At 38.4% G+C, this 15,706-nt stretch overlaps 1 protein-coding gene across 4 annotated transcripts in view; it reads right to left on the bottom strand.

Annotated features, from left to right (window-relative positions):
• The window catches only part of POLR3G (RNA polymerase III subunit G), a 44,942-nt gene that overhangs the window by 5,641 nt on the left and 23,595 nt on the right, over positions 1 to 15,706 (bottom strand). For 3 of the 4 annotated variants that reach the window (XM_061424380.1, XM_061424376.1, XM_061424379.1), the window contains 2 exons: positions 13,304 to 13,354; positions 4,878 to 4,960 (listed from right to left, as the gene is read on the bottom strand). In XM_061424380.1, coding sequence (XP_061280364.1) covers positions 4,878 to 4,960; positions 13,304 to 13,354 — 134 coding nt within the window. The remainder of the gene's footprint in view (positions 1 to 4,877; positions 4,961 to 13,303; positions 13,355 to 15,706) is intronic. The other variant, XM_061424377.1, reaches the window with a different exon arrangement.

The raw sequence follows: 15,706 nt of genomic DNA, 5'->3' as shown, positions 1-15,706 counted from the left end.
TGTCTCTGTTTTAGCTGCTAACTGAAACTGTTTAAAATAATATCAAGTCATCTTGGGGTGAATTATCCTATTTGCAGATTATCCACGTTTTTTAACATTTCATTATTTTTTTAAATTTATTTTTAATTGGAGGATAATTGCTTTAAAATGTTGTGTTGGTTTCCGCTGTAAAACCTGATATCTATGTTTTTATCTCTGTTCTCTCTCCTTATTTACTTCCCATATCCAAGGATTTTTGTTTCGTAATGTATCTGGCAGGTGGAAAAAAAGAGAGATTAAAACTCAAATCTGAGTCAATATTAGTACTTATTAACACTCCTAAGAATGGAGGCAAAGAAGAGATACAGAGTTAGAAAATCTTTGATTATGTGATGGCTCCACTTACCTTGTTAAAATCACTACGCCACCTTCAGTTAGACGCAGATTTAAGATTATATCTTTATATTTCTATTATGACTACCAACATTTATTTTCCATTTGATAAAAGTGACCTGTTTTCATTACTGTTATTATCAACTCACTAATCTGTCCTATGTTTAATTTGCACAAGTGACAGAATTTCACAAGTTTTGTAAGAGGTGGGGAACAGCAATAGTTTTACATATTAATACTCATAATTGAGGCATAAGATCAGTTTAGCTAAAACATTATTATCCTTAATCAGTAATCAGAACACTAATTCATAAATCTGTAAATACTGCACCTTATTGTAAGATATTTGCTCTATAGATTACATACAGAGAGAAAACATACTTTGTATTTGGCATAACTACAACTTTATTCCATTTGGCTCTTAAATGTTTTTTAAAATCCACTCAAATATGAATTTAAGGAAAGCAAAGGTAATGGGGGCAGGAGGAGAAGGGGACGACAGAGGATGAGATGGCTGGATGGCATCACCGACTCGATGGACGTGAGTCTGAGTGAACTCCGGGAGTTGGTGACGGACAGGGAGGCCTGGTGTGCTGCGATTCATAGGGTCGAAAAGAGTTGGACACGACTGAACGACTGAACTGAACTGAACTGAACTGAAAGGCAATGAAAGACTACATCAGATAGTCTCAATTTTTAATAAAAATTCAAACTCCGCCTTTCTTGTCACCCTACCCCACTTAGCTAGAACAAATAAAATGAAGGTAATAGATATAAGATGATTTATCTTCATCCTGGGGCTACTGACCCATGTTACCTTTTATGAGTTATTACTACAATATAATGTGTGCAATTTTTACCAACTGGAAGTCCCTTTGGAAAATTGCAAGCAAACAAAATAGTACTTACAGATATTTTGAAATGTCTATAAATACACACCTATATATAAAATGATGCTATGTTAATGTTAATTAAGATATAACATTTTTATTTTGTTTTAATCAAACCCTAATAAAAAGGCCTACATCCCACAAGACTGTAGTTTAAAGTGAATTGTAGTGCTATTTTTAACTATGTGCAAAGTATACGCTATATATGAAAAACCATGCTGTTAGCTCTTATTTCATAATTAGCAATAGAATTATTTAAACCAGTTATGTAAAAATATTTTTTAAATATAGAATTCATTCAATCTCTGTAGGGAGTAGGAGGTCTTGATTTCCAATACTGCCATCTCAATTATCTCCAAATAAATAACCTCAACTTTATTTCTATCACATAGACCTAAATCAAACAAATAAAATACCTAAATCAGTTAACAAATATCAGATTTATAAAATTTAGAAAAATGGCCTCCTACACACTGTCTCATCACATCATTCCCTTTGTGTTAGGCTATTAGTCTTCATCTGTCTACTTAGTAGTCTCCATTTTCTCTTCTGTGCTGCTGCTGCTGCTAAGTCACTTCAGTCGTGTCCGACTCTGTGCGACCCCATAGACGGCAGCCCACCAGGCTCCCCCGTCCCTGGGATTCTCCAGGCAAGAATACTGGAGTGGGTGGCCATTTCCTTCTCCAATGCATGAAAGTGAAAAGTGGAAGTGAAGTCGAGCAGTCGTGTACGACTCTTCGTGACCCCATGGACTGCAGCCTACCAGGCTCCTCCGTCCATGGGATTTTCCAGGCAAGAGTACTGGAGTGGGGTGCCATTGCCTTCTGTGAGATGTAACTATTTACCCTTACTACTTTATGGATTTAAGAACAACGGGAATAACAATGTAAAACACACAATGTGAAAACATTTTGGAAACAGTTAACTTATGGACAGGAAACAGTCCCTTTTGTTTAAATACTGTACACCACCCAACAGAGACATCCACCTATAAGCATGTCATACAGAAATAAGCTCAAATATTAGGTTACTGCTGTCTGACTATTCCCACCATAAGATGTGACTGTGGATGCCATTCTCTAACAAAAACCTGCAACGACTTTTGCTGAAGAAATGAATAATTGAGTCATCTGGAAGCTAACTGTTCTATTAAAGTTGCTAACTTATTGGGATTTCTAGATTTAAAACTCCAGTTTTAACAATGTGTGTGATGAAAAAGGTGTTTAAATGTAGAGCATAAGGAGATACAATTTGTTCTGATGAAAAACCACATCCAGAGGTCCAGACTAAATTTCCTTATACCACAGGTCATCTGAGCAACTTCTTTGCAGGAAGTTGTAAGAAGTCAGAGTCTGTGCTCAATCAACACAAGGTGGCTAGTTCTGCAGCCCTGCATCCCAGTTAAACCTGACACTTGGCGCTATTCCTTCAACAATCCTCCTGGCTTGATTCTCAGACAAGTGATTTTCAGCGCCTGTACTGGTCAAAAGTAAAATTTAACCAGGATCTCCAAGATCTCCTCAGAGGAGCCTGAGGAACAGATCAGGGCAGCAGAATAGTCCGGCAGACAGGCTGTGGCACCATGGTCGAGAGAGGTGGTCCCGGGCAGCAGGGAACCCTTCAGACACTGACCAGAGACCAGCACCTGCTGTGTTGCAGCCAACTAAGTACTAATCCTAAACACTAAAGTAGTTCAGTTCACATCTTACATTCTTCCTTAGACAATGAGGTTTTTAAATCAGAGATTATTCCTAAGTGCCTTCCATCAGCTGTGCTCATCCTACACCTTGCAGGGAGTAGAAACTTAAAGCAATGTTCACTGATTATCTTTAAAGGGTGAATGAAAGATTTTTCCATAAAGGAGAAGTGAGGGAAAAAAAAAAAAAGATGAGTTTCTGTTACCATGTAGCTATGCTAACTTGGTCAGGCAAGTTTTAAAGCCTTGACTTCCTCATCGGTAAATAAGGAAAAATAATACCTATTCTCTTTGTTGTTATGAAGTCTTAAGGACATAACGGCTGTAAATAGCTCATCAAAGAGCCCGCTATATAAAAAGTTCTCAAAAAGCAATAGCTGCTATCATAATTATATCATCATCATCATCACTATCACCATCAATGCAAGATAATTCATGCATAGACAGTGGGAATAAGGGAATAAACTGGTATAACCTCTATAGAGAATGATCTGCCATTATTTATGCATATTATCTATATTTTCTATATTATACAGTACATATAACAATTAACCTAGCAAATCTACTTCTAGAAATCTACTTTATACAAGTGAAATCACATACTTAACATGGATTCACTGTTCCACTGTTTTTATATATATATATATTTTTTTTTTTTTAATGGAAAAAAAAACTTTTTTGGCCATGCCATATGGCATGTGGGATTTTAGTTTCCCAACCAGGGATCAAATGCGTGCGCCTTCTGCAGTGAAAGCTCAGAGTCTTAACCACTGGACTGCCAGGGAAGGCCTAGCATTACTTCCAATAGTGAAACACTAAATGAAACACGTGTGTGCGCCAAGTCGCTTCAGTCCTGTACGACTCTTTGCGACTCTATGGACTGGAGCCCACCAGGCTCCTCCATCCATGGGATTCTCCAGGCAAGAATACTGGAGTGGGTTGCCATTCCCTTCTCCAGCGGATCTTTCTGACCCAGGGATTGAACCTGCATCTCTTTACGTCTCCTGCATTAGCAGACAGGTTCTTGACCACTAGTGCCACCTGGGAAGCCCTCTGGTATTTCACAGAGCTTCCTATCCTCTGTGAAACACTTTTTAACGAACAATCACAGCCAGGACAGCCATGTATGTAATGTCCATCAACAGGTTACTGGTTAAATTTACTATGGTTCATTCTTATAGTGTAGCCAAAAAAAAAAAAAAGAAAGAAAGAAAGGAATGATGGAACTCTTTTGTAGACTGATACAGAAGCCAACATACTTTAAGTAATAAGATAAAAAGGCAAGGAATGTAATATGTTACTTTTTGTTATTAAAAAGAAAAAATAGTATTTTCTATGTATAAAATGTTTCTGGAAGGATATATAAGAAACTGGTAACACTGGTTGTCTCTAATAGGGGACTTGGATGGATGGCTAGGGGCAGAGATTGGAGGGCATATTTTCAGTTTATTAACTTTTAGAATTTTACATCTTTTTATTTTTCAAATGTTTTTTAAAAGGCAATAAAAGTGTGCCACAAGAAAGGATTTTCCCTCAATAGAATCTTTTAGACATAAGACAGAATAAAAGCATTAAAAACACACATACACCAATAAGAGAAAAAAATGAGAGGTTTTCAGAGATATACATTTATGTTTCCTTCCCATGCATAATTCAAGAGGAAAAGAGGAATAGAGTGGAAAAGAGGCAGATGCTAGAAGGTGAGGCAAGCTGACAGGTGGGGAGTAGAAAGAACAGGATGGAGCCCCCATAGCTCCCAGCCAACACTGTTCAAACACTGCTAGCCACCCTGGATGCTGGGCTCAACTCTGCCAAATTCACAAGTCATTTAAAAGAGACAGAAGGTGGAAAGGCTGCAGAAGACAAAAAGAGGTATGATATTTTCTCAGTCTGTTCCTATAGTGAGAAGAAAACCTTACCTCAATTTTTTTCAATACATCCGCAGGATTTGTGAGTGAAGGGCCTTTGCCTGTATCCTTTGCCTTTTTGGATTTGGGGCCTGCTGAAGTAAAACCACTGGTAACACATTTTTGTATAACAGCAATTGTGTATTAAACGTCTTCGCCTTTTAATATGCCATCTAGCAGGGTGGTATGCCACACCGGCCACATAATTTGCAGGCTGAATTAACTTAAAGAATGAACAAAATAAATCAGCACACATTGGCAATTTTCTATGATAAGGAGCAAACGATAATCACTTAATAGGATATTTTCTAAGACTGCAACTGTTACTGAAATCACAAGCCCCTGTGCCTGATGCACAGTGAAGCCCATCAATACTAAACGTCAGTTTGGAACAGAGAAAGGTTTATTACAGATTTGTACAAGGAGATGGGTGGCTCGTGCCCTAGGAGCCCCAAAATTACTGAAAGCTTTCAGCAAGTCCCTTTAAAAGCAAAAGGTGAGAGATGGGTGTGGTTAGTAGTTGCAGACTGTTCAGTCGGGTCATGATCAGGTAATGATGTTCCTGAAAATCTCGACCAGATGAATGTTATTCTCTGTCCTGACAAGAAAGGGCAAAGTCCCAAGGCACAAGGTTCACCCTCCACGGTCCCAGTCCTGGCTAAAGGGGGCAAATCTCAGTTGGCGGCTCCTTCAGGGCCAGGTTCCCACATCCTGCCCAGCTGTCATCCCTGAGGGAGTTAGGCGCCCAACTCAACTGGCCCTCAGTCTCCTCAGGCGCCCCAAAGTGGGGGACCAGGTCTCATGGACTGTGACCCAGACAGACGGCCTCTGCTATTAGTTTGCAGAGACAGGTATGGGGGAAAGGCTCACCGAAGGCCTGAGCCACGGCTAGTGGAGGGCTTTAGTCAAGGCTCTGGAGCCCAGCAGGACATAGTCCCCAGTCTGTTCCCTGGGCCCTCCTGCTCACCCACTGGCCCAAGACTGGGTAAGCTGAAGGGTCTCCAGCAGAAAGCCTAAATCTGCCTCTGACCTCACTGTCCACATGATGACCACCACACCACCAATCCTTGACTGAATCACTTCCCCAGTGGTCCCTCACTGACAGCTGGCTGCTTGGGGACAGGGCCACTGAGGCAACGAGCAAGAGCTGAGCAAGACCTGTTGCTTGGTAACAGAGTAATGGACACACAGCAACAGCTACCTGCTAAAGGCTATGCTCATCTTGGTCTGTTATACAACTGGATATTTTACTAAAAATTTGAACTGGCAATTTATGACATCAGGGCCAAAACTGCAACAATGGTAGAAGCAGAACATATTTAGAAGAGGTGACAGGAATGCACAGAAGAACTACACAAAAAAGATCTTCATGACCCGGATAACCATGATGGTGTGATCACTCAGCTAGAGCCAGACATCCTAGAGTGTGAAGTCAAGTGGGCCTTAGGAAGCATCACTATGAATAAAGCTAGTGGCTGCTGCTGCTGCTGCTAAGTTGCTTCAGTCGTGTCCAACTCTGTGCGACCCCATAAATGGAAGCCCACCAGGCTCCCCCGTCCCTGGGATTCTCAAGGCAAGAACACTGGAGTGGGTTGCCATTTCCTGCTCCAATGCACGAAAAGTGAAAGTGAAGTCGCTCAGTCCTGTCTGACTCTTAGTGACCCCATGGACAGCAGCCTACCAGGTCTAGTGGAGGTGATGGAATTCCAGTTGAGCTATTTCAAATCCTAAAAGATGATGCTGTAAAAGTGCTGCACTCAACATGCTAGCAAATTTGGAAAACTCAGCAGTTGGCCACAGGACTGGAAAAAGTCAGTTTTCATTCCAATTCCAAAGAAGGGCAATGCTAAAGAATGTTCAAACTACAGCACAATTGCACTCATTTCACATGCTAGCAAGATAATGTTCAAAGTTCTCCAAGGTAGGTTTCAACAGTACATGAACCTAGAACTTCCAGATGTACAAGTTGGATTTAGAAAAGGCAGAAGAACCAGAGATCAAATTTCCAACATCCATTCGATAACAGAAAAACCAAGAGAATTCCGGAAAAACATGTGCTTCTGCCTCATTGTCTACACTAAAGCCTTTGACTATGTGGATCACAACAAACTGTGGAAAATTCTGAAAGAGATGGGAATACCAGACCACCTGACCTGTCTCCTGAGAAATCTGTATGCAGGCCAAGAAGCAACAGTTAGAACCAGACTTGGAACAACAGACTGCTTCAGAATTGGGAAAGGAGCACGTCAAGGCTATATGTTGTCACCTGACTTATTAACTTATACGCAGAGTGAAAGTGAAAATTGCTCAGTCGTGTCAGACTCTTTGTGACCCCATGGACTGTAGTCCATGGAATTCTCCAGGCCAGAATACTGGAGTGGGTAGCCTTTCCCTTCTCCAGGGGATCTTCCCAACCCAGGGATTGAACCCAGGTCTCCCACACTACAGGAGGATTCTTTACCAGCTGAGCCATCAGGGAAGTCCTTACATCATGAGAAATGCCAGGCTGGATGAAGCACAAGCTGGAATCAGAACTGTGGGGAGAAATATCAATAAGCTCAGATATGCAGATGACATCACCCTTATGGCAGAAAGTGAAGAAAAACTAAAGAGCCTCTTAATGAAAGTGAAAGAGGAGAGTGAAAAATCTGGCTTAAAACTCAACATTCAAAAAAAGAAGATCATGGCATCTGGTCCCATCACATCATGGCAAATAGATGGGGAAACAATAGAAACAGTGACAGACTTCATTTTCTTGGGCTCCAAATCACTGTGGAAAGTGACTGCAGCCACAAAATTAAAAGACATTTGCTCCTTTGAAGAGAAGTTATGACAAACCTAGACAGCACATTGAAAAAAGAGATATTACTTTGCTGACAAAGGTCCATATAGTCAAAAGCTATGTTTTTTTCCAGCAGTCATGTATGGATGTGAGAGGTGGACCATAAAAAAGGCTGAGTACTGAAAAATTGATGCTTTTGAACTGTGGTGTTGGCAAAGACTCTTGAGAGTCCCTTGGATTGCAAGGAGATCAAACCAGTCAATCTAAAGGAAACAAACCCTGAATGTTCATCGGAAGGACTGATGCTGAAGCTGAAACTCCAGTACTTTGGCCACATGATGCAAAGAGCTGACTCACTGAAAAAGACCCTGATGCTAGGAAAAATTGAAGGCAAGAGGAGAAGGGTGATAGACGATGAGATAGTTGGATGGCATCACCAATTCAATGGACATGAGTGAGCAAACTCAGGGAGATGGTGAAGGACAGGCAAGCCTGGCTTGCTGCAGTCCATGGAGTCGCAAAGAGTTGGACATGACTGAGAGACTGAAAAGCAACAAAATCAAGTACTGCTGCTGCTGCTGCTAAGTCGCTTCAGTCGTGTCCGACTTTGTGCGACCCCATAGATGGCAGCCGGCCAGGCTCCCCCGTCCCTGGGATTCTCCAGGCAAGAACACTGGAGTGGGTCGCCATTTCCTTCTCCAATGCATGAAAGTGAAAAGTGAAAGTGAAGTCGCTCAGTCGTGTCCGACTCCTAGCGACCCCATGGACTGCAGCCTACCAGGCTCCTCTGTCCATGGGATTTTCCAGGCAAGAGTACTGGAGTGGGTTGCCATTGCCTTCTCTAAAATCAAGTACACTTCAATTAAAAAACAAGCAAGTGCAGAATAAACACACATTTGCCAGTGGTTGAAGGGATGAGAAAGAGGTTATATTCAGGACAACATAGTATTATCTTTGAAATGAAGAATAAAATACTTAAATGGAACATACCAATCACATGAATCTGAAAACTCAAAGCAATAATAATATGTTTTAATGGCTTTGTGTGTGTGTGTGTGTGTGTGTGTGTTAGTCACTCAGTCGTGTCCAATTCTTTGTGACCCCATGGACTGTAGCCCGCCAGGTTCCTCTGTCCATGGAATTCTCCAGGTAAGACCACTGGAGTGGGCTGCCATTTCCTTCTTCATGGGATCGTCCCGACCTAGGGATAGAACCCAGGTCGCCTGTATTGCAGGCAGGCGCTTTACTGTCTGAGCTACTAGGGAAGCCCTTTAATGGCTTTGGGATACATAATTTTTAAGCTATATCAAAAATATTGCATTTTGAGTGTATTGTGAAACTGCAGGGTATAGAGAATTGTTTCACATATAGATCTTTCTAGTCAGTTACCAAAACTGACATGTTACAAAAATTATGATGTTATGTTACAAAATTGATAATGTTACAAAAATGTCCCATTGTGATCACCAAGTATTACCATCATTTTCCCAATGTCAAGCTAAATACTTAGAAATTACTTGGTAACAGGAAAATATGGCTCAGAAAGATGTAATTTTGTTAAAGATTAACATTTAACCTACAGAACAAGAGATTTTTAGATTGTGGACGTGACCCATAACTAATGGAATTTACAATTTATTGTGTTAAACCAAATTGCCCCTTGGGGAGTCTCTAAGTTTGAGACTCCTGAACATATATATTAGTGAGGTTTTGCTCAAACAAAAGTTACTAAAAAAAATAGCTAGATTTAATAATGGGTAACTTTCTCTGCTTCCCTTGATGGCAAAGACTGTTTAATCTGAATTGTAGCATGTAAAATATCATATCATATATGAACAAGCTCTCAACATACATTACTGATTTCAGAAATCACTAGCTAGGAATGTAAATTACATCAAGAACTCTTTTTGTCTAAGGAACTTTTGTCAAATTATTTAAATTTCATAACACATAAATCTGCTAAATGGATATTATAGAACATGGTCAGGTAAATAAACTTATAAAAATTATTAATCTCTTACCCAAGAAAGTCATAGCTGCATATTCAAGTCCATTCAGCAATTTTTGCTACATTCCATTCTGGTTTTATGTAATGCCCAATTCTTTTATTTATAATTGGAAAAGAAGTATAAAATTACTAAAATCTGTTAAGACTGTTTCAACCTCAAAACATTTACATTTTTTTTATCTTTGGCCAAATATATGCATATATTTAAATTTTTTTATTTCTTTTAACACAACACCTGCCAATAGCTGGATCTTCAAGAAACAGACCTTTTCTGTCTTTGGCTCTTTAGGTATTATCTACTTTCTTGTAAATCAGGGGAGACCATTTTTAACAAAAGAGAGTATAGAAGCTTACCAGGAACAAAACACAAAAATTATATAATATGCAACAAAAATATGAGAGCAGAATGGAAAAGGAAAGTTTTGCTGTTGTTTTGTTTTTCAACAGATGAAAAGCCTGACGTGCTGGAAGCTTTTACTAACCTTTAATGTGTCCATGGGCTTCTAAGGATGAGCAGTTGTGGGATGTATTTGAACATGAATTCCTCCAAATCAGATATATTCTTTTCAGCCCTTTAAAGTCTACTAAAAATTCATGATCCACTAGGTCATGACTAGTATCATTCATGCTTCTGTGTGGGCTTAGTCGTGTCTGACTCTTTGCTCCCATGGCTGTAGCCCGCCAGCCTCCTCTCTCCGTGGAATTTTCCAGGCAAGAATACTGGAAAGGGTTGCCATTTCCTTCTCCAGGGGACCTTCCCAACCCAGGGATCGAACCCGTGTCTCCTGCGTCACCTGCTACTGCTTTTCAACATTGTACTAGAAGTCCTAGCTAATACACTAAGATAGGAAAAGGATATAAAAGGTATGTAGATTGGGAAGGAAGAAATAAAACTTTCTTTGTTCATAGACAATATGGAGAAAATCTGAAAGAGTGGGCTAAAAAACTGGGAACTAATAAGAAATTACAGCAGGATTACAGCATACAAAGTTAATACACAAAATTCAATAGATTTCCTATATATGAACAATGAACTAGTGGAAATTGAAATGAAAAGCATAGTGTTATTTATATTAGTATCTCCCAAAATGAAATACTTAGGTATAAATCTAACAAAATATATATATACATGACCTATATGAGGAAGACTATAAAACTTTGAATAATGATATCAGAGAACTAAACAAATGGAGACATAGTACATATTCATTGGTAAGAAGAGCTAATATCTTCAAGATGTCTTTTCTTCCCAATTCCATCTATAAGTTCAATGCAACCTCAAAATTCTAGTAAGTTATTCTACAGATATCAGCAAACTGACTCTACTATATATATGGAAGGCAAAAGACTGAGAACACCCAACACAATACTGAAGAAAAATAACAAAGTTAGAGGATGGTCCTACCTGATTTTAAAAACATACTATGAAGTTATTGTAATCGAAACTATGGTATAGGTGAAATAAATACATCAATCAATGAAACAGAATAGAGAGCCCAGAAAGAGACCCACATAAATATAGAAAAATGCAACTGGACTTCCATGTGCAAAAAAATAAACTTATACAGACTTTACACCCTTCACAAAAATTAACTCACAATGGACCACAGTCCTAAATGTAAAACATAAAATTATGAAACTCTTCAAAGATAACATAAGAGAAAATTTAGGTGACCTTGAGCTTGATGATGACTTTTAAGATGCAAAACCAAAGGCATGATCCATGAAAAGAACAGATAACCCGGACTACATTAAAACTCAAAACTTCTGTGTAAAAGATAGTGTCAAGGGAATAAGAAGACAAGCTATGGAATGGGAGAAAATGTTTGCAAAAGACATATTTGAAAAAGGACTGTGTGAAATAGAAACAAATACATATTGGTCTCAGCATCTGGTTCCAGGCATAGAACTGCTAAAACTCTTAAAGCTTCCTAAGTAATAACAGTAATTTTTTGTTGTTGTTCTAACAAGAATCTACATTCCTTGGAATTTACTGGACAACAGGAGTGTCTTTTGGAGATTCCCTGATGGCTCAGCAGATAAAAGACTCCACCTGCCAATGCAGGAGACATGGGTTCGATCCCTGGGTTGGGAAGATTCCCTGGAGAAGGGCATGGCAACCCATTCCAGTAATCTTGTGGGGAAAATCCCATGGACAGAGGAACCACCCATGGAATCGCAAAGAGTCGGACACAACTGAAGCAACTGAGCACAGGAGTCTCTTTTATTCTAAGGAGGTGACTCTCAGTGGGGTGCTAGGTGGCTTCAGGATGGGGCTGGCTATCAGATACATCAAGCCATGATCAGAATCCTTGGAAAAGGGGAAAGGAGCTGGAGACTGAGTTAATGACTGGTCAGGCCTATGTAATGAAGCCTCCATAAAAATCCCCAAAGTATGCGGTTCCAAGAATTTCTGGATTGGTGAAAATATTCGTGAACTGGAAGGTGACACATCCCAACTCCACAGACATGCATGGGTGACCTTCCAGACTTGACCTTATGCCTCTTTTCACTTGACTGTTCATCTGCGTCTTTATCATAACCTTTATTATAGTCAACTGGTAAATATAAGTAAATATATCACCATGTCCCATGAGCTGTTCAGGTAAATCAAATCCCACCAGGGAGGGTCATAGGAACCTCCAACTGGTAGCCAACGCAGACAGCAGTTGTGGGAAACCTGAAGACACACTATCCCTGCGACTGACATCTGTAGTAGGGAGCAGTCTCCTGGGACTGAGCCCTTAGTGGGATCAGCGCTAACTCCAATTAGTGTCAGAGCTGAATTAAATGATAAGACACGCAGTTGGTGTTACAGAGAACTGTTTGATATGCAAGAAAAAATAACTCCCTAAATCTAGTGTCAGAAGTGCTGTGAACGCAGTAGTGGTATAAGAGGAAAGGAGAAACACACAGCAGGAATATTTTTCCAACAGATTAGTATCCAAAATACACAAAGAACTCTTAAGACTCAACAAGAAAAACACATTAATAAACCCGGTTTCTCCAGCGTCACTCCCATGACCTCATCACAGCAATCTCGTACTCGTCATTCAATCTGGAGTTCAACTGCGTCTCCTCAACAAACCCTTCCCTGACCTCCCAGAGAAGACAGTGCGCTATGCTGAATGTCTTTACTCCATCTGTAAGCTCTGTGAGGGTGAGGTTTACTCCTTTGCTCACTGGCTTATCCCTCTTAGCACAGGGTCTGGCAACAGTAGATGCTCAACAGCTTTTTATTTGGTGGAATTATGAAAGAACAACACAACAAAAATTTTCACTTCGGCATTTTATGTACACCATAAAGTTCTATCCTACCAGTTCCCAAATGTTACCAGTTCCAAATGTTGTAGTTAAAAACTTAAAATAAAGCCAGTATAATCATCTAAAAAATTTCAAATATACAAATGAGAATATCTACATAATTGAAAAGTCTTTCCCTAGCACATCAAAATTTCTAATTAAGGGAAAAACAAACAAAACAAAAAATCGACAGCAAAAAGCACTAACAAAATAATCAAAATATTAAAAATACTTTTGGAAAAAGCGTTTAGAACATTGAGTGTAACTTTATATTGACAATTTCATATAGATAGAAGTTAAGCAATAACCTTTTCTTATCTGGATTTTATTAATTAGTTAATGTACCTTTTATGCATTTTTTCCTTGGCATCAACTCTCTAGGGAGTCTTCTCCAATCTGTGTGTACAAAAGGAGAAATAAAAAGGGCTGTTTCCTCTGGGAATTACTGGCACTAGGTATAACTATTTAAAGAACATGAGAGTGGCTCATGCAATGGAAATAAAATTTAATATCTGTATAGATTTAGCTGGGGATTAAACTATAATAGTGATAGATTTTCTCCTATAAAGAAAAAAATTCATTAAAATACCTTTGAAATACTTATAAAATTTCTATAATATTCTTTTAAGTTACATAGTATTTATATAGTTAACTCCAAGTACAGGAATTTTCATAATGAAAAAATGTAGAAAAATATTTATGGGCATGACAAGTTATTCATGATATACTGTTAAATTTAAAAAGTTTCTAAAACAATACATATATAATTCCATTTAAAGAATAAACCTAACATGTAAATGCTTGAACAGATGTATATTTGTGCAGAGAAAGTTCTAGGTTGGAAACAAAATATTACAGGAATTTCTTGTGTTGGGATTATAGTTATTTTCCTTAAATGTAATTTATTATTCAATTACTCTATTTTGTACATGTTCTGTAGTTGATATGTATTTCTTACATAATGAAAAATTTTTTTCAAAGTTAAAATATGTGACCATAATCCTAATATATACAAAACTAAACAATTTAATAATTATAGGAAAACTTTAAAGTTAAAAACAGAAATAGCTATGGAAAAGTAAATTCCTTCCATTGAATGATTTTGCCTGCATTAGCTAAACAATTCCTCTAATTTGTCACTTGTTTTTCTTTTTTAAGCTTAAGAGACAATCAGAAAACTGAAGCAACATGAAAACAGATTTAAAAAATGCTGCTTACTAATAAAAAACTCAGTACTGTTTGTAGAAAATACTTATATCTCAAGCTATTTTTCCTGAACTAATAAATTTTGCTTTAAATATTAGGTTGGTATAAAAGTAATTGCAGGTTCAGACTGTGAATTTTAAATCATTATAACTAGGCTTAAACACATCTTTATTAATCAAAATAGGAACCATTACAATCAACACATTTTTGCCAATGAGAAATAAGTTTGTTTATTCCTATAGCGTAAAAATCAGTGCTTCAGAATTTGAGCAACTTTCAGAAATCATTTTCTGCCTCCAGCTGCTTATGAAAGCATTTTCCCTGCAAAAACTTGTCAAGATGCTTGAAGATGTGGTAGCCAGTTAGTGAGAGGTCAGGTGAATATGGTAGATGATGCAAAATTCTGTAGCCCAATTCATTCAACTTTTGAAGCACTGGTTGCGCGACATGCGGTTGGGCACTGTTGTACAGAAGAACTGGACCCTTTCTGTTGACCAATGCTGGCTGTGGGCATTGCAGTTTTCAGTGCATCTCGTTGATTTGCTGAGCATACTTCTCAGATCCAATGGTTTCGCTGGATTCAGAAAGCTGGAGTGGGTCTGACAATGGGCATCAGACCACCAAACAGTGACCATGACCTTTTTTGGTGCAAGTTTGGTTTTGGGAAGTACTTTGGAGCTTCTTCTTGGTCTACCCACTGCACTGGTCATTGCTAGTTGACATTTAAATCCACACTTCATTGCACGTCAGTATCCAATCGAGAAATGGTTCACTGTTGTACAGAGTAAGAAGACACATCAAAATGACAGTTTTTTTGATTTTCGGTCAGCTCATGAGGCACCCGCTTATCAAGCCTTTCACCTTTCCAATTTGCTTCAAATGCTGAACGACCATAGAAAGGTTGATGTCGAGTTCTTTGGCAACTTCTTGTGTAGGTATAAGAGGATCACTTTCGATGATGGCTCTCAGCTGGTCACTACACTCCTCATCCTCAAGGCTCTCGTCTCCTTTGCAAAATTTTTTGAACCATCACTGCCCTGTATGTTCATTAGCAGTTCCTGGGCCAAAGGTGTTGTTGATGTTGAGAGTTGTCTCCATTGCTTTACGACTCCTTTTGAACTCAAATAAAAAATCACCAATACAATATTGTAAAGTTAAAATAAAATTAAAAAAATAATAATAAAAATTTTTAAAAAATCACTTGAATTTGCTTTTTGTCTAACATCATTTCCTTAATCTAAACAGCAAGTAATTTGTCTTTAGCCAAAAAAAGACACATAAAGCAAGAAATGAGCATTAAAATGAAGTATAATATAACCACATTTATTTAAGAATGTATTCCAGTATCAAACAACAAAGTTCAACAATACAAAAACCACAATTACTTTTACACCAACCTAATATGTTTGTTTTCATAAATGATCCATAGGTGATCACGACAAAGTACTTAAAGAGAATAATTTAGAGACAAATATTTATGTAGTAGAAGAAATGAGAGACCTAAGAGGAGTGTTTCCAGAGGGACACAACATTATCAACAAT

This window comes from Bos javanicus, chromosome 7 (assembly GCF_032452875.1).
Source record: "Bos javanicus breed banteng chromosome 7, ARS-OSU_banteng_1.0, whole genome shotgun sequence".
Classification (NCBI taxonomy): domain Eukaryota; kingdom Metazoa; phylum Chordata; class Mammalia; order Artiodactyla; family Bovidae; genus Bos; species Bos javanicus.
Note: the sequence above shows the minus strand (reverse complement) of the source record. Positions and strands in the feature narration are given on the sequence as shown.